Below are 23082 nucleotides of genomic sequence, written 5' to 3'. Positions count from 1 at the left end.
AATACTTCAAAAGCAAATGCAGCAAAAACAAAAGTAGACAAATGGGACTTAATTAAGCCAAAGAGTTTCTGCACAGCAAAAGAAACAACTATCAGAATAAACAGACAACCTATAGTATGGGAGAAAACATTTGCAAGTAATATATCTGACAAATGATTTATATCTGGAATCTATAAGAAACTTAAACAAATCAACAAGAACAAAACATATAACTCCATTAATAAGTGAGGAAAGAACATAGACACTTCCCAAAAAAAGAAATGGAAGTGACCAACAAACATGAAAAACATTCAACATCACTAATCATTAGAGAAATGCAAGTTACAACAAAAATGAGACACCATTTCATTCCAGTCCATTTGGACTTTTTATTATTATATATATCCTCAAAATCAAAACTAAATAAACCACAACATAAATGCTGCACACAACTTAGTTTGTTTACTTAACTGGGGAAAATATATTCGAACAATGGCTATGCATTACATATCTGTTTAAATCTCTCATAACATACAATTTAGCACAGGGTCCTGCTTCCTCTGCTTTCTGAGAAGATCTGCTTCCTAGGTTCCCCACACTCAATTTGGGATCAGGGCACACTTCCCAATTCAAATAAAATTTTCAGGATCATTAATGCATTAAAAATAAATTCAACATAAATCCTAATGCTTTTTTTTTTTTTTTTTTTTTGAGTCAGAGTTTCATTCTTGTTGCCTAGACTGGAGTGCAATGGCACAGTCTCGGTTCACTACAACCTCTGCTTCTGTGGTTCAAGCAATTCTCCTGCCTCAACCACCCAAGTAGCTGGGATAACCAGAGCCTGCCACAATACCCCTTTTTTTTTTTTTTTTTTTTTTTTTTTTTTTTTTTTTTTTTTTTTAGTAGAGACAAAGTTTTACCATGTTGGCCAGGCTGATCTCAAACTCCAGACCTCAGGTGATTTGCCCCCGTTGACCTCCCAAAGTGCTGGGATTACAGGCGTGAGCCACCCCTAATGCTCTTTTATCAGGGCAAAATAACAAAATGATACACCATAAACTATAAATCTATTATGTACTCTAATTTTCTAGTAGCTCTATCAGCTACATTCTGACTTTTTAAACACAAAACCATACTATCAGCCTCATTTATGTTACTAGTACTTGTATAGATCTACAATCATTAACCAAATGAAATGTCCATTATGGAATTGACCATCTATAAATTTTATTGCTTCGTCTAAAATCATCCCAGCAATTTGAAAGAGAAATTTTTAAAGATTCAAAATTTAGCCAAAGTTTTCAAGTAAAAAATATTGTTACATGTTATTAATAATAAATTGTCCCTATAAATAATTTCACACAAAAGGATAATAATAGAATATTCAATTTTAGGATGAAGTGTTTATTAAAACAGCAATCCATTTTTTTCTTCCAACTCCCTTACATTTAATTAAAAAATACACAGAAAAGCAGAATAAATTATTCTTAATTTAAAATCCAGAAGTGTATTATTCTTTAATATGGATATACTAAGGATAGCTTAAACATATTTTCCTTCACTTTTCTCTGAAGCTCCTATTTATGTAACTACATATGTAAAATCATAATAGGCTAATCTAACCAGTAGATTATCTATAACAAGTTTTATTTTCCTTTTGGCCTTTTCTTGCAACTCTCTATTCTGTTTACTACCATCACCACTGCCTTCTTTGAACCTAACCACGTACCTGCAAACCCAAAAATTTGGATAAAAATATTTATTCAAGTTATTCATGTCACATATTCCAGTTTAGTGCTAGTTTGTGTTAGTCATGATTTGCCTAGTCCTGATTTCAGCCCTGCATGGCACAGGCTCATGATTTTATATGGATTAAAAGAAAGGAATTATGAAAATCATTTTCAGTCATACATAACTGAATAATTCAATAGCACTAATGTCAAAGAGTCTCTAATTAAGGGAGGTTTGAAAGAGATAAAGGATTCAAAGGAGTCTGGGTGCGGTGGCTCAAGCCTGTAATCCCAGCACTTTGGGAAACCAAGGTGGGTGGATCACCTGAGGTCAGGGGTTCAAGACCAGTCCGGCCAACATGGCAAAACCCCATCTCTACTAAAAATACAAATAAATAAATAAATAAATAAATAAATAGCCAGGCGTGGTGGTGGGCACCTGTAATCCCAGCTACTTGGGAGGCTGAGGCAGGAGAATCACTCGAACCCCGGAGCTGGAGGTTGCAGTGAGCGAAGATCGCTCCATCGCCCTCCTGCCTGGGAGACAGAGCAAGACTCTGTCTAGACAAAAAAGAAAAAAGAAGTAGGAGGAGACCTAAAGAAAGAGAATGCATCATTATATCTGGAGGCACATTGGAGGATACAAGCATGGAAGAAATAGTGAAATATACACACAGTTAGAAAACTGATAAAACACTAAACAAAAAGTTTATCTGTCATACTTCCCATTTCTTCAATATTCCTAAGAACTGAGTCACTTCCAAGAGGAGAAACCCTACAAAGCATTGCAGCTGTGTGAATATAGTATATTAAAGTCAGCCCCACGGTGCTGTATCCCTTGGCAAGTCTGAAATTCCACTGGGATTCAGAAAGTTGACTATGTGATGCCCAATAATCTCATATTAGAGGCAATGCAAATATATTTATAAGACTAAAAACTGTAACAAGCTTATGAAAAAAACCAATTTATAGCATTACAGGTTATACCAGAAGTAATTTCCTCTGTTAACTAAAATTACATTACTAAAAAGTGTATGGTTTGTAGATGTCTAATGTGAAGACAGACAGATAGTGAATAGTTGCCTGCTCAGTGTGAACACTAAATAAGAATGAAAATAGAATGCCTTATTATACAAAGTAATACCAATACATTGATTTGCAATCTACTCCTCTGGCACAATTTAAAATGTGTTCTTTAACTACAGAGTCACAACTCTTTTTCATTTCAATGTGTTTTCCTTCAAAATAGCAGTTATTTATATATACTGCTTTGAAATTCATTTTTAGGCTGCAGATTCACAATCTCCATAAATGCCAAAGATGTGAAGTTAAATTCAGATGCACTTGAAGTAAACACTGTGCTAACTAGCAGCAGTGTTCAAAAGATTATGCTGCCAATTATATGAAAGGGAATACTATTGTGAATTATTCTGCAAATCCCCAAAGAAGTTTATCTCTCACATTATTGAAGACTGGGAATGTCTTAATATATGCACAACTTGAACATTGTTTGGGAAAAAGCCAAACTAATTCATCTATCTTCTGATCAATCAGTTCAGCCAAGCAAAGCACAAAATAAATTCACATCCTTTGCTGCCATTAAGAGCAACCAGTTTGCTTGTCTGTGTACCACGAATGCCGAACAAATCTTGAATAACAACAATGGAAAGTTAAAAGAAAAGAAAGACAGGAAAGAAATAAAACTCAATTTTCTTCAATAGAAAATTTCTAGGGAGGAAATATTTTCCATTTTTTTCTTCTATCAAATTTAACATATTATATATATATCCTAACTCTCATTATAGGGTATTCTAAGACAGATTCTGCCAATATTGAAATATCTAAGACAGGCACAATTGGGCCATTGCAAGCAAATTTAATGTATTAAATGGATTCTAAGGAACCTGAAAATTAATAAATCTTTCTAAAATGACTGACTGACTGTTAAGGGAAAACTTAAGAAATCAAATACCAAATCTTTTTTTATTTTTCTATTCTTTCCAAAAAAAAAAAATAGTGGGGGATAAAATAATGCAATGCCCAGTTAAAGTGCCAACAACAAAAATACTTATGACTGCTACTTCTGACCCTTTTGGGGGGTCAAATTTTGTTGTCTTTTGTATTTCTAGCTTTGTTTGAGACCTTTGTTTGCATATATTCAAGGGTTAGTAAATACAGTTTAATATTGTTTCTATAGCAATTAAGAATTTACCTAGCAAGAATAAGCAAACAGAGGTCTTGCATTAGATTTTCTACTAAACTATATTCCTTCTACCATACTGCAATCTTTACTAAGAAACAAAGGACATGTGATTTCACTTTTCTAAGCTTATTTTAGTTAAGGTTAATTATTACACGGAGATACTAACCTTTCAATAATAAACTACAAATTAGCATTATTCATATCTGTGGTGTATTTTCAATGTAATAACAAAAATCCTGGCTTGCTCTAAAGATCAAGCTAAAAGCAACCTTACCATCATCATACTGGCCCAAGCAGATTTTAACGAGAGAGCCCAGGATGATCCCTGAAGCTAAACACGTCCAGAGATAAAACCGTCGAAACATCTTCTGTCAAAGCTCACTCAAAGCTGATCTGAAATAAGGGGAGGTAGAAAGAAACATTTGACATGTTCATTAATCTGTTACAGGTAAACGCAATTGTCACAGCACAGAAAAGCCTTAATGACTTCATAGTTAATTACCTGTGCCATGTTATCCATTAACGAAGTAACACAATGGTTTAATGCACTGGAACTGTTTATCAACATAAATTTTCAGACAAGTAATCTCTAAGGAAAGACTTCTTTTCTGTTATTTAATTTTCCAGCAAGCAGGTTGAGAAGTTAACATACTAACAATATCAGAAGCACACTCTTTAAAATTTAAGACCTGATGGGTAACTCAAATGTTAATCAGTTTGAGTAACTAAACTTACGTTGTCTACAGCATAACTTTACAAACAAGTGTAAGATAGTAAGCCAGTTGTTAGTATCCTACATGAGAATTTCAATGAAAATTTGTCTTATGCAATTAAGTAGAAAAGTCTATCATTAAAACGTTAATTCCTTTCTAGTAGAGTGATCAGAAATTGACTTAACTATGCTGGGAAAGAGTAAGGAAAATCTGTCAATATTCACTACATCTGCTGTATGAAGCATTTGGATGCATTCCATTTTAATTTTCTTGTTTTACTTTTCAATCTTCCAGCAATTAAAAAAAAAAAAAAAGAAAAAAAGAAAAAGAAAACAACTGATTGAGAAATTAGTGGCCTGTGAGCACACACAAGAAAGTCTTATTGAAAGAATGACATGCTCATTTTCTTTGTAAATTTAGGAAATTATCCACACAGAATTGCTCAAAATGCCCCTGATTATAAATTGTGGCCCTGATTATAAATTGGAACACTGTTTCTCTAATTCAGAGGTTCCAAACTCAAATGCCTACAGAGTACAAGCAGACAAAGGAAAAGAATGAATTAGCCTAAGGGCACAACAGTGATGGTAGAGGCTGTGATAAACTGTGCAATACAAGGTTTTCTAAAGAGACCAGCTGGTGCTCAACTTCTGTCAATGGTTGTTAATGTGGGAATGCAAACCAGTGTTGCTGGGTCTTCTGATTTTCAAAGAGAAGGCAGAAATCCAAATTTTCATGTGATTTCCAAGTGTTTAGATGATTGTGCAATCTTCTTTATAAGACTAAATGCTTCTAGCACCTAATATTGATTCCTCAAGTTCTCCAGTTTTCTATTTCTGCCCAGGATTCTCTCCACTAGACTAGCTGTGGATAAGGTTTATCAGAGGGTATAAAGGAATGATTTTAATTCTGCTTTTGTCTACATTTTATCTATTTTTGATTTATTGCCAAGTGTTTAATAATGTTTATTTGTCCAGTAGCACTTATAAATATATATATAGAGAGAGTATTGTAAAATTGTATTAAAGGTGTAAGCTCTTTTTTAAACTAATGGGATACACAGTTCTTGGCTTTAAAAAATCACTGCTCCAGCTTACACACATTTTAAAATGAATTCTATTCTTCTTTGTTTCTTTGTCTAAGATAAAAAAGGAGCCTGCCTTCTTTTTAGCTGGGCCTTCCACATTTTTCCCTAACTGGCAAAGTGCTTGGCCCCTGCATTTATAATTTCTAGGGACAGAAAGCCCAAAGAAGAACTCACTATTAGATGCCAAGTCCACACTAACGTGTAGAAAAAAAGAAAAATAAAATTGGCCAATGCTACTGGTTGTGTAGAGTAGCGGATGAGTGTGGCTTCTTTTGAAATTCAAGCTTTTCAGCTTACTAGTTATATGACTTTGAAGAAATTAATAGCATCTTTATCTCACATTCCTCATTATCATAATGGATATAAAATAGTATCTACCTAATAAGATTGTCTTAAACATTAAATATGTAAGGGAATATAAATACATGCTTAACACAGTGTACTTACTCACAGAACGAGTACCCCCAAAGCTTAATATGAGTCTTTCTGACTCAGCATTTATGGAACTTCCAAAGTCTTAAATACAGATTTACTCAATCTATCTTTAGCAAGGGCTATAAAGTAGATATTATTATCCCCATTTTATGGAGGAAAGGTCAGGCTCACAGACAATAAGTGACTTGCTCAAGGTTATAAACTGGTGAGCGTCTGAAGAGACCATAAAGTCTGTGAGTAAGATACTTTTGCTCATTCCATCAGAGAAAAGTATTGGAAAATATCCCAGAAAACGCAGGGCTCAGAAGTTTTCAAAGGATATGGAGGCCTAGGATGGCTTGCTGTATTGCTTCCCTTAAACTCTGAGAGACAGACATTGTAACCCCCTTCTCAAAGGATTATAGCCCTACTAAGATTTCTATACACAATGACTTCAAATCTGTTTTTTTATTTGGAAAAATAAACATGACAACATTAAGAAATAAAACAATGTTACTTAAATTTTAAAAATATAAAGAGAAACCATAGACAAATACAAAGGATATATATTAGATATATATATTAGAAAGGATATATATTAGAAAACAAAATTAATACAACCCGGAAAATATATGTATTAGAAAACAAAATTAAAGAAAAAGCAGTATCTTAGCGAAGGACAAAAGGTCATAGTTGTGTTCCTGTGTGGGCCCTTGACCTGCCAGCTTGACTTCCTTTATACTAGTTTATACTATTATGCATTCACAAATTATGGTATATTATTTTATTTCTGACTGAAGCTAATTTGGTTTCATGGAGCAGTCTCCAGGATAAAAATAACTGATGGATCATTATTTTAAAGTCATTAATGCCACTGCCATTATTATGCCTCCAGAAACAAAACCTCTTGATCTATGGCTCTGCATGTTTGTAGAGGATTATATGTATACTTTTGAAAGCATCACAGACAAAACTCATATAAAAATCAATTTAGAATAGATACAGCATTTACTGCCCAGAGGAATGAGATAATTTTAGGGGAAATATTATACTTATTTGTCTTTGAATAATGAGAATAATAATAATTTCTATAGTTTTTTTTTTTTTACTGGATCATATGTATCTGCCTTATTTCCAAATAAATTTTAATCACTTCAATGGGCTCAATATTTACAGAGACATGAAAGAAAGCTATGACTCATCACATCAACCCACCCAAAACACAGAACACATACTGACTTCGTGAGAAAACCCAGTTTCTAAACAAAGATATAATGAAAGGTACCTCCCACAAAGAGACTGTGTAAAAGACTACAGGACCAGCATGTTTAGTACAATATTGTGACAATCAACTGACAACCTATAGTGGCACTTCTGTGATTGCGATCAAATTAATTGGAAGAGATCAAGTGCTTTAGACAAAAGATTGTCTTCGTTACTAGCTTTATAATCTCTAGAATTACAAGAGAAAGTCCTATAGGAGACGAATTCCAAAATCTTGCTAAGTGACTATAGGTAAATGAAAAGCATGTCAAGCAACACCTCTGTGGTGGTGCTTTACTTTTACTACAAATCCCACATCAGACTCTTTCCATGTTCCCCGAGGACAAATTTTTCCTCCAGAATTTCTTGGCCAATAATGTTATGTTCTAAAAATCCAAAGCATGTTCAATTCTAAAAAGAATTGTAGGTGACCTATAAATGAATACATTATTATACTTGTTTTTCAAGAGATAATTACATTGGTGTATTCAGTACTCTAATATAGCTAATGAAGTTATCATTTTGCAATCATGACTTAGAAATAGTATTCTTTTCTCAAAATACTGGGAAAAAGTGTTTGTTTCCTATTATAGTATAATATTACACGTAAGTGGTTTGCATTCCATGCGCATTTTATGACACATTTTCCTTAGTCTTAAGAATATTTTACTGCAATTATTCAAGACAAACATACTAATTTTGAATTTCACATCATTTGCATTTCCTGCAAGATAAATCTCATATTTATTTCTCTGGCATTCAATGTTCTCAAAAATTAATTTCTTCAACAAGCACTTATGGAGGGTCTTCTAGATACCACTCACTCTTCTCGGCAGTTAGGAAATATCAGTGAACAAAGCTGACATAATTCTATGCTCCTGTGGATGTTATATTCCAGCAAAATAAAGATCCACCAACAACAAACATAAATAAGTTATATAACACGTTAAAATGTAATAAGTGACATGAAAATAGCAGCTATCATTTCAAAACTGTATATTGTCACTTTACAATAATTTTCATTCAGTAAATGAACTGAGATTACACAAAGCAACCAAAATGCTATCTGATAAAAACTGAATGAGAACTTTACAGTGAAAGTGTAACTATTCCGACAACCCTGACAGCATCCTTGATGGTATCTACTACTCTGAGTACAGATTTCTGTTCATCTCTTGGAAGGAGAATAAAGGTCTTTCACTGCCTTTCACTTTCAAATATAAATCCAAAGACTGGAAATACACAAAGGTCCTTCTTTTTTCTGTTTATCCCTGCTCCCTGAGTCTTGGGTGGTTGCAGTGACACATGGCAAAAGCAGCCACGTTTGACACCACAGCAGTTTTCTCTTAAATACATTTTTGACAATGTTAATTATTTTTTAGCCTATGTCTGTGACTGCTATGTGAATAAACACTAATCTTCTTGAGATATCAAAGATTGGAACACACCATCATTACGCTGATAAGAAACCCCATACCAATACACAACCATGAAGCAAGCTCTACTCTCACAGTGAAGTGAGCTGTATATATGCAGTCTGCCCTTCAATAGTTTGTTCAGCCAAACTACTGTTACTGCTGATCTATAACAATATCTAGATAAAGCTATAAAACTAAAACTTGTCACTGCTCTGTATTCCTCGTGAGAAACATATGCTACTTACCTGCTGGAATAAAGCAAACTTCCCTTCAAAGCAACCTCAGCTTCAAACTAAAAACATGAGGCTTTCCAAAGTCACTATATCTTACCACACCAAATATGAATTTCCTTAAATGCCTAGAGAGAAAACTGTCTTCTACCTCAGCATGGTGGTAAATATTAATAATGTCTTCATCACTACAGAGAGTACTTATCACCCTTCAGCATTACCAGATGAATCAGCTTTTCTTTTTTTAAAATGTGTAATATGAACTTTGGGAAAGTAAAATTTCAGACAGCCTTTCAGATACATTCCCTCCTTCTAGATCACATTATATTTTTCTTTACTAAATATACATACATATACATTTATATCATATATTCATCTATAAAAATATATTGATATTTATTGACAATTTTATAGTACATTTATACATAATATATTTATATAAAAATTTATGTTACATAGTCACATATACAATTTATATAAAGTATATATTTTATTTAAATTTACATTAATGATAAGTAGATATTGATATTATCTCCCACTTTTTTAAAGTTTGCAATTTAAATTCAAGGGGTTCCGTTGTAGCTAATTTGAAGTATGGTTGGAAAGTAACCAATGTTTTTATAGGACACTGTGAGGTCCAAGGCACCTCTCCCACCTGGTCCAGCTAAATCAGGCTTACTAGATCTTTGCTTGGGCTTACAGTTTTTTGTTTGTTTGTTTGTTTGTTTGTTTGTTTGTTTGTTTAACATGCTACTACATCTGAATGTGCCTTCACTACCAAACTTAAAATATGTCTAAATTTGGCCAGGCATGGTGGCTCACGCCTGTAATCCCAGCACTTTGGGAGGTTGGGGTGGGTGGATAACTTGATGTCAGGAGTTCCAGACTAGCCTGACAAACTTGGTGAAACCCCATCTCTACTAAACATACAAAATATTAGTCGAGTGTGGTGGTGCACACCTGTAATCCCAGTTACTCAGGAGGCTGAGGTAGAAGAATAGCTTGAGCCCAGGAGGCAGAGGTTGCAGTGAGCTGAGATTTCACCACTGCACTCCAGCTTGAGCAAGAGAGCAAGACAGACTCCATTTCAAATAAAAAGAAAATGTTAATTTGCTTTCTGGGTGCACGCTGTCTCTACATATAGATTTGCCCTAAACATGGTGGTATAAAATAAAATTGATGAAAATCAATTTTAAAATTAAGAATATAAATTATTAAGAATTAATCTTGCCATCACTTCAATCATTTACAAGGTCTTACATTTCAGTTTTAAACATTTTAAATATGTAATCAACAGTTGTAAACATTAAATGAGACTAATTTAACTCAAAATATATTTCCCAAAACCACGTGAAACACAGAAGGTAAGTCCAAGCTCAGGCATTCTTATTTTACAGCTATGGTGAATTCTTGGAAAATTCAAATCAGTATCTTAACATGTCTGTTGAGTCTATTCATTATTAAATTCTGGTTTTAATAATAGAACTTTAAATAAAACAGGGAGGAACACTGGTTTTCTTTTTGGGGAATACTACTTCTCAAGAAAACAAATGACTGACCAATATAATTAATCTGTTTAATTTGTGTTCAGAGATTGTATCTTCACAGAAAAAAGCTAATATTCAGTTTAGTCTATAATAGATACATGCCAAATGTTATAATTATATAGTCATACTAGCTGGTTTAATAAAATATGAATACACCAAAAATGTTTTTAAATGAGTGGAAATGTAATCTGTATGTTTACTATTGCTATTATATTGGATATTTTTCTTAGTGTTTACACATACGTTTACTCAATTAGTATTTATTTTATATTTAGTGCGTGTCAGACACTAATCTTCTATAGAAATAAATTATTCAATTTTCTCACAATGACTTTGCTATTGAGCATGCACTATATTTCAATTTTTTTAACCTAATATACATTTCAAGGCACTTTAGTAAAATAATTCCAAATTAGGAGATAAAGAAATTTCAATTGCCAATTTTTTGAGGTTTCCACTCAATCTACGTTTTTGGAACTTTCATCTAAATGTTAGTCTTTTAGACAAACACATTTCTCATTATTTCTTAGAAAAGTCTTCGGAAAAAAGCTTAGTATGAAAGGAGTGAGCAAACTGAAATACAAAAAAAGAAGGCCAAATATTATTTCATCAGTGGAGTGTGTAGCTTAAAAATATAACCAAGCAAATTTAAAATGGAGTTTTAATGCTCAAGCAAATGCATGCAAAATTTTAAAAAGGAAGCTTGAAAGACAGTTCTGTAGGATGTCATTCCCTGGCACAGGAAAATGATTCTGATTAATATTCTTGTTTGATGAATATTATAGATTCTAAGAAACAAGAATAAATTAATGAGTACATGAGTATTTTCCTAAGGCAAATCCATCAGCACAAAATTCAAAAGTATTAAGTCAGTCAAGAGAGACTAAACATAAAAATATGAAAATGCCAGTGACTTGTATGATATAATGTAATAAAAGTCTTGGCTCTGGAATGAGAGAGTCTTGCTTTGCATTCCTAGTTATGCTGCTTTGGGAGGGCTATATAAGGGTAAACTAGTTAAAACTTGTAAGAATCAGTTTAAAATTAGGACAGTAAAATCCTTGTTATTCTTCTGTAATTGACAGATGAAAATTTGAACAAAAAATAAAAGTTAAGAATATTCATTTGTTCATTTATAGCATAAGTGTTTGATGGGCGCTGATTCTGGATAGCATACTTTATAAGATGCAGCGGCTACAGCTTTATGAGAAAAACTGAATGAATTAATAATAAATAATAGTCTATATAGAGTTTTCAGTCTAACGGTGTGACAGCCACACCTGAAGTAGTTCACAATGAATCAAATCCTCATATAATACTATTCTATAGATCAGGGGTTCAGTGCTGGTCCATGGCCTGTTAGGAACCAGGCCATGGAGCAGGAGGTGAGTGGTGAGTGAGCAAGCAAAGTTTCATCTGTATTTACAGCCCCTCCCCATCATTTGCATTACCGCCTGAGCTCCGCCTCCTGTCAGATCAGTAGCAGCATTGGATTCTCATAGGAGTACAATCTCTATTGTGAACTGCACATACAAGGGTTCCACGTTGCATGCTCCTTACAAGAATCTAATGCCTGATGATCGATCTGTCATTGTCTCTCATCATTCCCAGATGGGATCATGTAGTTGCAAGAAAACAAGTTCAGAGCTCCCACTGATTCTATATTATGGTGAGTTGTATGATTATATCATCATATATTATATTATAATAATAATAGAAATAGAGTGTATAATAAATGTAATGGACCTGAATCATCCCAAACCACTCTCCTGCTCCCAGCTCAAGAATATGATAAAGAACAAAGTGTCATTTTCTTGTTTCAATTAAGTTATATAAAATTCAGTCTTAGCACATTGGAGAAAAAGAAATCTTCCTGCTCTGTGTAAAGAAGCAATATATTGTAAACTGCCTTTGGAGAGGGACATATGCCAGGGAACTCCTGGTGACTTCTTGGACCAGACGATGGCCCCCAGACAACAGCCCTCAGTCATATAACCAAAAAGAAATGAATTCTGCCAACAATCTAAATGAGCTTTGTAAAACAGTTGCATTCTATACTGTTAATTACATTTTGAAAAGAAACGTAAGTTAAACACTAAATAATGAGATTTTAATTATTTTATATATGATCAATTGTATACATTAAATTCATTTTTCTATAAATCTAGTTACTACTTTTCTGTTTCTTATATTGAATAAAATTTGAACTATAACTCAGTCATATTTACTTGCTTTTGCCACTACCATAGCTTGGTAGGAAATAAGGTTTTAAATAATAGTCTTCTAAATAGGTGACAGATTTAGAATAAAAGATTCACAACAGTTCTAATTTTAAGAAATGACTTCACATGTTTAATGAAATAGCAAATGGGTAGTATTTACATTTCTAATTTGTTTTTCTTAAATCTGCTTGCATTTAAACAATCTAAAATTAATTAGCAAAGCATGTCATTAAAAAAAAATTAAATTAAAGTTCTAGGATACATGTCCAGAATGTGTAGGTTTGTTACATAGGTATACATGTGTCATGGCAGTTTGCTGCACCCATCAATCCATCATCTACATTAGGTATTTCCCCTAATGCTATCCCTCCCCTAACCCCTACAACCCCCGACAGGCTCCAGTGTGTGATGTTCCCCTCTCTGTGTCCATGTGTTTTCATTGTTCATCTCCCACTTATGAATGAGAATATGTGGTGTCTGATTTTCTGTTCTTATATTAGTTTGCTGAGAATGATGGTTTCCAGCTGCATCCAAGCATGTCATGTTTATTAGATATAGTTGGTAATAGAAGGAAACATATAACTTTTTTGTTGTTTTATTTGAGACTCAGTTTCACTCTTGTTGCCCAGGCTGGAGTGCAATGGCAGGATCTTGGCTCACTGCAACCTCCACCTCCTGGGTTCAAGCGATTTTCCTGCCTCAGCCTCCTGAGAAGTTGGGATTATAGGCATGCACCACCATGCCCGGCTAATTTTGTATTTTTAGTAAAGACAGAGTTTCTCCATGTTGGTCAGGCTGGTCTGGAACTCCCGACCTCAAGTGATCTGCCCGCCTTAGCCTCCCAAAGTGCTAGGATTTATAAACTGAAATGTGTTCGCTGAACACAAAGGAAAGGCTAAGAAGGATTATCGCAAAATATTTGACCTATACTTGGGGGAGGAAGCGACTTGTCAGAGAAGTCTTACATGAGGAACAAATTCTTAGGTTGAAATATGAAAGTATTTCTTTCATATTGTGCCTGGCCAACATATAACTTTTAATATTTATTTAAATATTAACATGTATGTAAAGGATACTAGAGTAAATACTGATTGGGAAACACAAACTGTCACTAATAAAATGTTTGTTTTCTATATAGCTTTAATATGTACTTTTAACATGTACGTATAACATTTATTTAACACGAATAGAGTAGAAAATGTGAACTTTAATACTTTGCCAGGTGACATGTTTAAGTACAAGGAATAAAAGTAGGTTTATCCTCCATTGCCCCTCTTCTTATAAGAGGGGTCATATTTCACATGTGATATCTTTTTTACACTTTATTTATACTTCACATTATATGAAGTCTAACCAGAGATCATAAAGTTGCACAGTATATCAATTCAGATGCAGAACCAACATTCTACACACATCACTTTTTATTTTCTTTGCAGGATTTTTTTAAGGTAAGGTCTCCGGCCAACTGACCTGCAACTGTTTAATTTATAATAATTTTAAAATAGTAAAATTATCTCAAGAACTAAGTTTGTACATTTGATGTTGATAAAAATAACACTAACGGTGAATATTTTTTGAGTATAATGATGTCAATACAATTGAAATCATTAGATATGCTTTAATAATTTTAGAAACAAATGGTAGATTTGCGTTTCATTTCTCTTTGTACTTTACCAATTATACTAAGAAAATCATGTTTCAAATTTATAGTCTAGAACGTTTGCAGAAGTATCAGCTCAAAAACAGTAACTCAAAGTCTAATACAGAAAGACATCCATATAAGGAAGCATTTCACAAATATTTCTAAGCTTTGGGTTGATAAATATTAAGCTTTTATCATTTATCTCATAAATCTACATGATTAAAGAAATGATCAACCTTCTCAATTGGCAAAACGTGAAGATGAATAATTTGACTTAGAAAAATAATTGTGTAGTCATGTAAGCCCTTCATTTATGATACAAATCCATAAAGGTCACTGTCATATTTCTTAGAGATTGGATTTTAATGTAAAGCTGAGTTTTACTTTTCTAGAAAACTGTAACTTTTATTGAAAATAGTTCATGTAGAGGCCGGGCATGGTGGCTCACTCCTCTAATCCCAGCACTTTGGGAGGCCGAGGCGGGCGGATCACAAGGTCAGGAGGTCGAGACCATCCTGGCTAACACGGTGAAATCCCGTCTCTATTAAAAATACAAAAAATTAGCTGGGCGTGGTGGCGGGCGCCTGTAGTCCCAGCTACTCAGGAGGCTGAGGCAGGAGAATGGTGTGAACCCAGAAGGCAGAGCTTGCAGTGAGCTGAGATTGTGCCACTGCACTCCAGCCTGGGGAACAAAGCGAGACTCCATCTCAAAAAAAAAAAAAAGAGTTCATGTATATAAGCAGATTTATGGAGTTCAAACTCATGTTGCCCAAGAGTCAATTGTACGTAATTTTATAATTGTAAAACTCTGTCTTATCTGTAAATGATAAGATATTACAATTAGTTGGTTCTTTATGTTTGAGGGGCAAATAAAATTTAAATAAGTTCTCTTACAAAGACTATGCTTCATGAGTAATACACTAAGAACATTAGTCTCTTCCTACAAACACCTAATTTTATAGTGTATCCTCGCATTTCAAAATTACCAAACTGAAAAGTAGTCGTTCTCTCTCCTAGTGTCAATGCTCTGTATGGTACATTCATTACTAGAGTACATTTTTTCTAACTTAAATTTTTAAATTTATTACATTAAGTATTAGATTATGCTATTATATAGTAAATTCAAACTGCCTGTATATTTTTATCCTATTAAAATGATACAGACATTAAATTTTATAGGCATTCTAATGATTGTTTTTCATTTTTTCATACTTTTAAAATAAGTTGTTATATGTCCCTTGGGGTTGGGCATTATTTTAGGAATATTTTACTACTTATGAATTTTCCAAAAGTCAATAATGAAAAGTATTTAGTTCCCAACACACCATGGCAAGAAATTTTATAAATGAAAGACGTAATTCCATTCTGACCTTTTTTATTCCAAGGCCTTTTCATGTTTTTTTTTAAATCTGAACTAATTTTTAACTCTCTGTATTTATTACCATAACCGTATTTCATTTTATTTTATTTTTTGCTAGTTATTTCTGCCTAGGCATTTTCTCCTTTTTCATATTTCAACCTAAGAATTTGTTCCTCATGTAAGACTTCTCTAACAAGTCACTTCCTTCCCCAAGTATCGCTCGAATATTTTGCGATAATCCTTCTTAGCCTTTCCTTTGTGTTCAGTGAACACATTTCAGTTTATAATTACATTGCTTGTCAGTGGGTACTTTGGCAATATTTGTGTTTCGCTTTATTCCCCTGAGAAGAGGAATCATTATGAGCCAAACTCCTATCCCAGCTTTTTATCTCAGAGCCCAGAAAATAGCTTAGCACAGATTAGCATTGACGTTTTGAATGAATGAATTTTAAAAACAAATTTATCATTTTCACAAAATGTCCTGTTATTTACATTAAAGCTAATTTGCTCTTGTCAAATCTGTATTATATATGAAATTTAGTTTTATCACTTATTCCTGCAGCATTTGCTGAATACGCAAGGATCGATAATTGATAAATTCTAAAGAAGTTCTATCCTTTAAGACACATTTAAGGTATTGTTGGAGAAAGGGCTATGAATACTGTAAATCCTCATAGAGAGTAGGAGATGTTTGTACATAAATATGTATTTATTATAAAATAATATTTTAAATTGTTAAACTTAGATGAAATATATGCTTATAAAATATAAGAATACAATTCTAATATACTTGAAAAATAAGAACCAAATCTCAGCCTGTAAATTAAAATTTATGGTTTATATACAGTGAAAACTATTGGGGCTGTTTTTGTTTCTGTGACCCAGTTAAACTAATCTTTTCTCAAATTTCATCCCTATATCTGAGTATACTAATATTGGCAAAGCCCTCTGTATCCTAAAAAAAATCTATTTTAATATGTCTTCATAGAAAAGTCATTAAAAAGCAGTGAACATAGCCACCAAGTATTATTTTAGTATTTTTGTTGAAATGACTAAATTAATAGAAAGTGAAAAAAAGTACCTTAAGAAGAATTTTTAAAAACAAAAAGAAAAGATTGAACAAAGCACCTGTGGAAATATAAATTATAATTTTCTTCCACTTTATTAACACTCTCGTCTAATTAGGCAATAATTACTTTAAAAACTAATCCTTTCCCCTTAGAATTACTGCTGAAGTTGAAAGGTTCAAGTTTTTAATTACTATTCATAAAGCATGCAGCAAAACTTTCAAAACTATGAAAAGTCTACTATTTTACATGATTCAGCAAGATATTTATCTTAGAAAAACATCATTAATAAGTACAAAATTTCATTTAAATGAACAGCAAGAAACTTTTTCATTTTCCTTTCCAGTGTCAGAGATGGGTGGAATAAATCAAAATCAAGGATATTTTGTGGATGAAAGGGAGTAGAAATCTTAAGATTGGAAACTCACTAATGTGATGCCCATGGGCAAAGATGAAATCAGATATTATAGATGATTTTGAAGTTGCAGTTTTGATAATGATAAAGGTATAGTGAAAGGGAGAATTGAAGCAGAAATGAATTTCATATTGTTGCCCATACCAACCAACTCAACAAGCATTTCAAAAGTGTATTCTGGGCATGACATGGTGGCTCACACATGTAATCCTAACACTTTGGGAGGCCAACATAAAAGGATAACTTGAGGCCAGGCGTTTGAAGTCAGCCTGGGCAAAGCAGCAAGACCCAGTTTCTACAGAATAGAGAAAATAAAAAAATTAGCCAGGAGTAAGAGCACACACCTGAAGTCCTACCAGCCTCCAGAGGCTGATGGGGGAGGATGGCTTGAGTCCAGGAGTTCAAGGTTACAGTGAGGTATTATCATGTTACTTGGGGAACAGTTTGAGAGCCTGTACCAAAAAAAAAACAAATAAACAAAAAAGCATATTCCACTAATGCCTTGTAAATGGGGGTGTATGAAGATTTTTAAATCAGATATAATTGTAATAGGGTGTGTGCATGGCAGTGTGTGTGTGTGTGTGTGCGCGCGTGCACGCATGTCAGATCGCATCGCATATATTCAGTGTAAGCACCATAGTTATTTCAGGAAGGGATCATAAATGTGTAAGAATCTAAGTGTCCACAAAATACTGTAAATAAATAACTAAGGCTGATTGAGAAATAATGGGGGCTCTGGAAACTTTGCTGAATTTAAACTTAGCAACTTTGCAGAAGTCTACATCTATTTTTTCCATCTTCCAAATTTTTAGATAACATTGAGTGTCTAGATTTTCATATGAAATTATGAAATTTAATTGTTTTAATTAAACTGTTTTTAGTGTATAGTGTTGGCCAATAAAATGCAGCTTTTTGTGCCATCCAGACCACGTTGCAATAGTTCAAAAACCTTGGGCTTAAGGATCTGTTAGTAAAATCACATTTGTTTGATCAGAGCTATCTCTCCATATGCATTTAGGACCACTGTACTATCATCACATCCAAAACTTACTTTAATAACCATGATCTTTGAAAATTATCATACTTTAGAGTATCTTCCTGCCTAGAAAAAATCTTAATATATGCACTAACCATAAAGATAATGTACCAGGATGTCCACGCTACCTGACTTCAAACTATACTACAAGGCTACAGTAACCAAAACAGCATGGCACTGGTACCAAAATAGATATATAGACCAATAGAACAGAATAGAGCCCTCAGAAACAATACCACACATTACAACTATCTGATCTTTGAGAAACCTAACAAAAACAAGAAATGGAGAAAGGATTCCCTATTTAACAAATGGTGGTGGCAAAACTGGCTAGCCATATGTAGAAAGTTGAAACTGGATCCCTTCATTACACCTTATACAAAAATTAATTCAAGATGGATTAAAGAATTAAATGTTAGACCTAAAACCATAAAAACCCTAGAAGAAAACCTAGGTAATACCATTCATGACATAGGCATGGGCAAGGACTTCATGTCTAAAACACCAAAAGCAATGGCAACAAAAGCCAAAATTGACAAATGGGATCTCATTAAACTAAAGAGCTTCTGCACTGCAAAAGAAACTACCATCAGAGTAAATAGGCAACCTACAGAATGGGAGAAAAATTTTGCAATCTACTCATCTGACAAAAGGCTAATATTCAGAATCTACAAAGAAATCAAACAAATTTACAAGAAAAAAACAAACAACCCCATCAAAAAGTGGGCAAAGGATATGAACAGACACTTCTCAAAATAAGACATTCATACAGCCAACAGACACATGAAAAAATGCTAATCATCACTAGCCATCAGAGAAATGCAAATCAAAACCACTATGAGATACCATCTCACACCAGTTAGAATGGCAATCATTAAAAAGTCAGGAAAAAACTGGTGCTGGAAAGGATGTGGAGAAATAGGAACACTTACACTGTTGGTGGGACTGTAAACTAGTTCAACCATTGTGGAAGACAGTGTGGCAATTCCTCAAGGATCTAGAACTAGAAATACCCTTTGACCCAGTTATCCCATTACTAGGTATATACCAAAAGGATTATAAATCATGCTGCTATAAAGACACATGCACACGTATGTTTACTGCAGCACTATTCACAATAGCAAAGACTTGGAACTAACCCAAACATCCAACAATGATAAACTGGATTAAGAAAATGTGGCACATATACATCATGGAATACTATGCAGTCATAAAAAATGATGAGTTCATGTCCTTTGTATGTACATGGATGAAGCTGGAGACCATCATTCTCAGCAAACTATTGCAAGGACAAAAAACCAAACACCGCATGTTCTCACTCATAGGTGGGAACTGAACAATGAGAACACTTGGACACAGGAAGGGGAACATCACACATGGGGCCTGTCGAGGGGTGGGGAGAGGGGGGAGGGATAGCATTAGGAGATATACCTAATGTAAATGATGAGTTAATGGGTGAAGCACAACAATATGGCACATGTATACAATGTAACGAACCTGCACATTGTGCACATGTACCCTAGACTTAAAGTGTAATAATAATTTTAAAAATATAGATAGATAGATAGGTAGATAGATAGAGAGAGAGAGAGATAGACAGATAGATAGATAATGTACCAGGATGCCGAGGATATGTTACGTGGAAATTTTAGAACTGCTGTTGTTCAGGATTTTCTTGAAACAGAAATATTCAGAAATATCAGGTTGTTACTTTACAAATTTACATACACACATACATACACACACACACACATTTATATATGCACAAAGGGTTTCTTGAATGCGTATCTACCTTTAAAGTAAGAATGCATTTTGGGCATAGTCATCACCAACACAAATTTCATTCTTGTCTCATGTATTGATATATTCTCTAAATTTTGTAATCATATGAGCAATTTTTTAAAACGATACCAGATTCCTAGATTAAAGTCATTTGGATGACATTTATTTACATTTTTCATACTATTTTGAGTTTGAGGGATGATGTTAGAAAATCCTATAAACTATCTTTTGGTGCTTTCTGCTTTTTTTTTTTTTTTTTTTTTCTTGGTGAGCAACACTAAGACTGGCATTTCAACTTCCAATGAGGGTCCATATATAATACTTAGTTAAGCATATTGCTGCTAAACTCAAACAAATTTTAAAAACAAAAAGACATATAAATGTTTGAAAGCATGAGTATTGTTCCCTGTAGATGTTTTCTAATTTTTAATTAATTGAATTGAAAATAACCCTTTCCAAGTGAATTGTAGACATTGGTTACCATCTTCAAGATCATCATTTATGTATTTGTGAAGGTAAAAAGAGAAGGCATACATAATATTGTATTTGTAATAAATATAACTTTTTAAAGTAACATAACATCTATATATGGCAGGAAATAATAATGATACAACATTTAATAGATATAGATCTGATGATATAGTTGGAATTCTCCAAACCCTTGCATAACAGTTATGTAATCAACGTGAATTGAAAAACATATAATTGATAATAATATATGTGATATAGTAGATTGTCCAATACTTTGTTGGTCTAAACTACAAAATTTGCCCTGATGATTGCTGTATTGAAGAGAAAAACAATTACTTGTATATCATGATACTTATCAAAAAAATCTGTGGACAAATAAAAAGCACACTAGCAAAACACACTGTTTCATGTTAATTAAAGGGAGAAATAATGTTTATAGAAATTAGCCTCCAAAAATCACTTTGTGAAAACACATAAGTAAACTAATTTTAATACTCTCAGTTATAACTAAAATGGCATCATCCACTATCTTCCACTAACTAAGTATTAAATACAGAGCATAAGCTATTCCAACTGTCATATTAAACAACTTTAAGTATGGCTTATGTCTATAATTTTCTTGTAATCTCATTCTGAATGGAACTTTCTTGAGCAACAGTAATTACAGAGGAGGTAAGAGTCTGGAAATAGTTATTTGTTTATAGAAAGAAAAACTAATAAGAGAATGAAATACTTCGTGTAATTAGAAAAGTTTCATTTAAACTTCCATTAGAAGTAAAATAATGCCACAAATTGAAATGAATCCCTGGTTATTTTTAAAGCATTATTGTTACTTTAGTTTCTTAAAAACAAATTAAGCAGAGCACTCATTTTTTCCAATAGCTTGTAAACTTTTGAATCTTGGGTATAATTTTAATTCTTGAGAGTATCACATATTTGATAAAGAATGATTGTCTAAGATATCTATGCATATGTGTATTTGAGTACTTGCTATATTAATATATGTGTATTAGTCTGCCAGGATAAAATATAACTAATCAAAGCATTTAACTTTGATTAAATATATTAGCTCCTTTATAGATGCTGCCCATTTATAAGAGGTTAGGTTTCCTCCCCTAGGAGAAAAGGGATTAGTTATCTGTTTTCCTTGGGGCAGATGTAGCGTGGTAAATGCAGTGATAAGAAATAAATGAAAATAAAGAGAAGCACCTAACCAAACAGAAAAGAAAAGAACAATAACAGAGAAGAGCATGTGGGGACAGTGTTTGAGGTTACTTTTTCTTTTTTCTAAAATGATTTTTTGCAATTCATGAAAACAAGCCTAAAGTGTAAACTTGTCATCTCATTTTGAGATGCATTTCTCCTTATATTAGGTATTAAAATATAATGAGCAGGCATATTTGTAGGACTCTTTTCACCTTGTTTGAAATGTATTACTTCACAAAGTCTTTGTGGAGCTTTCATTTTTTTTAAGAAAAAGAAGAAATAATACAGATATAGTATAGGTTGTGTTAATGCTTGAAGAAAGACGTAAAGAGAGTGATATGTTTTATTTGTGTCCCCACCCAAATCTCACCTTGAATTGTAATAATCCCCACATGTCAAAGGTGGGGACAGGTGAAGATAATTGAGTCATGGGGCAGTTTCCCCCATACCATTCTTGTGGTAGTGAATAAGTCTCAGGAGATCTGGTTTTATAAATGGGAGTTCCCCTGCACAAGCTCTCTTGCCTGCCGCCATGTAAGACATCACTTTGCTGCTCCTTCACCTTCTGCCATGATTGTGAGGCCTCCCCAGCCATGTGGAACTGTGAGTCAATCAAACTTCTTTCCTTTATACATTATTCAGTCTTGGGTATGTCTTTATTAGCAGCCTGAGAACAGACTAATACAAGGAAAGAAAGAAGGTTGGAGTAGGGAGAAGGTTGCTAGGGTATTCAAGGAAAACCCTCTGAAAATGACACTTGAGCTGAGACCTGAATAAACCAAGGGACATTTTAGAGAATCCCATAACAGAGAAGCAGGCATACCACTTTCAATGGCTCTGAGTTGGGAGCATGCCATCCATGGATGAGAAACAGTGAATAGGCCAGATTAATGAGAGGGAGGAAATAGTACTTGAGATGAGAGATGTAGCCAACGGGAAACTGAGAGAATGGAGGTGCCACTTACTGGAATGTGTTCCTCCCTATTGGGGAGCAGCAGGTTTGGAGTAGAAATCAAGAGTTTGGCTTTGATTGTGCAAATACAGTTTGAAATATCTATTAAACTACCAAATAAAGATGTCCCATAGATCATAGATTGATATGAATGAATCTGAAAGTCAGGGTAGACACAAAATTGCCAGTCATGAAATGAACATGGAAGTAACATAGGCTATCTATGGAGGATGTACAAAGAAAGTAAAATCAGGACTTGCAAATATTTAGAGGTCAGAAAAATAAAGGGTATGTAGCTAAAGAGATAAGAAGGAGTGAGAGGGAATGCCTGAAGCCAAATGAAGC

The 23082-nt window shown here is 33.5% G+C and overlaps 1 protein-coding gene across 8 annotated transcripts in view; it reads right to left on the bottom strand.

Annotated features, from left to right (window-relative positions):
- The window catches only part of PCDH15 (protocadherin related 15), a 1788406-nt gene that overhangs the window by 833928 nt on the left and 931396 nt on the right, over nt 1–23082 (bottom strand). For all 8 annotated transcript variants that reach the window (XR_012417282.1, XM_065521086.2, XM_065521087.1 and 5 more), the window contains one exon: nt 4187–4305. Coding sequence is in view for 7 of the 8 variants with exons in the window: in XM_065521086.2 (XP_065377158.1) it covers nt 4187–4277 (91 nt within the window). In the remaining variant the exon portion in view is untranslated. The remainder of the gene's footprint in view (nt 1–4186; nt 4306–23082) is intronic.

This window comes from Macaca fascicularis, chromosome 9 (assembly GCF_037993035.2).
Source record: "Macaca fascicularis isolate 582-1 chromosome 9, T2T-MFA8v1.1".
In the NCBI taxonomy this organism is placed as follows: Eukaryota; Metazoa; Chordata; class Mammalia; order Primates; family Cercopithecidae; genus Macaca; species Macaca fascicularis.
The sequence above is the reverse complement of the archived record's forward strand: the minus strand, read 5'-3'. Positions and strand labels throughout refer to the sequence as shown.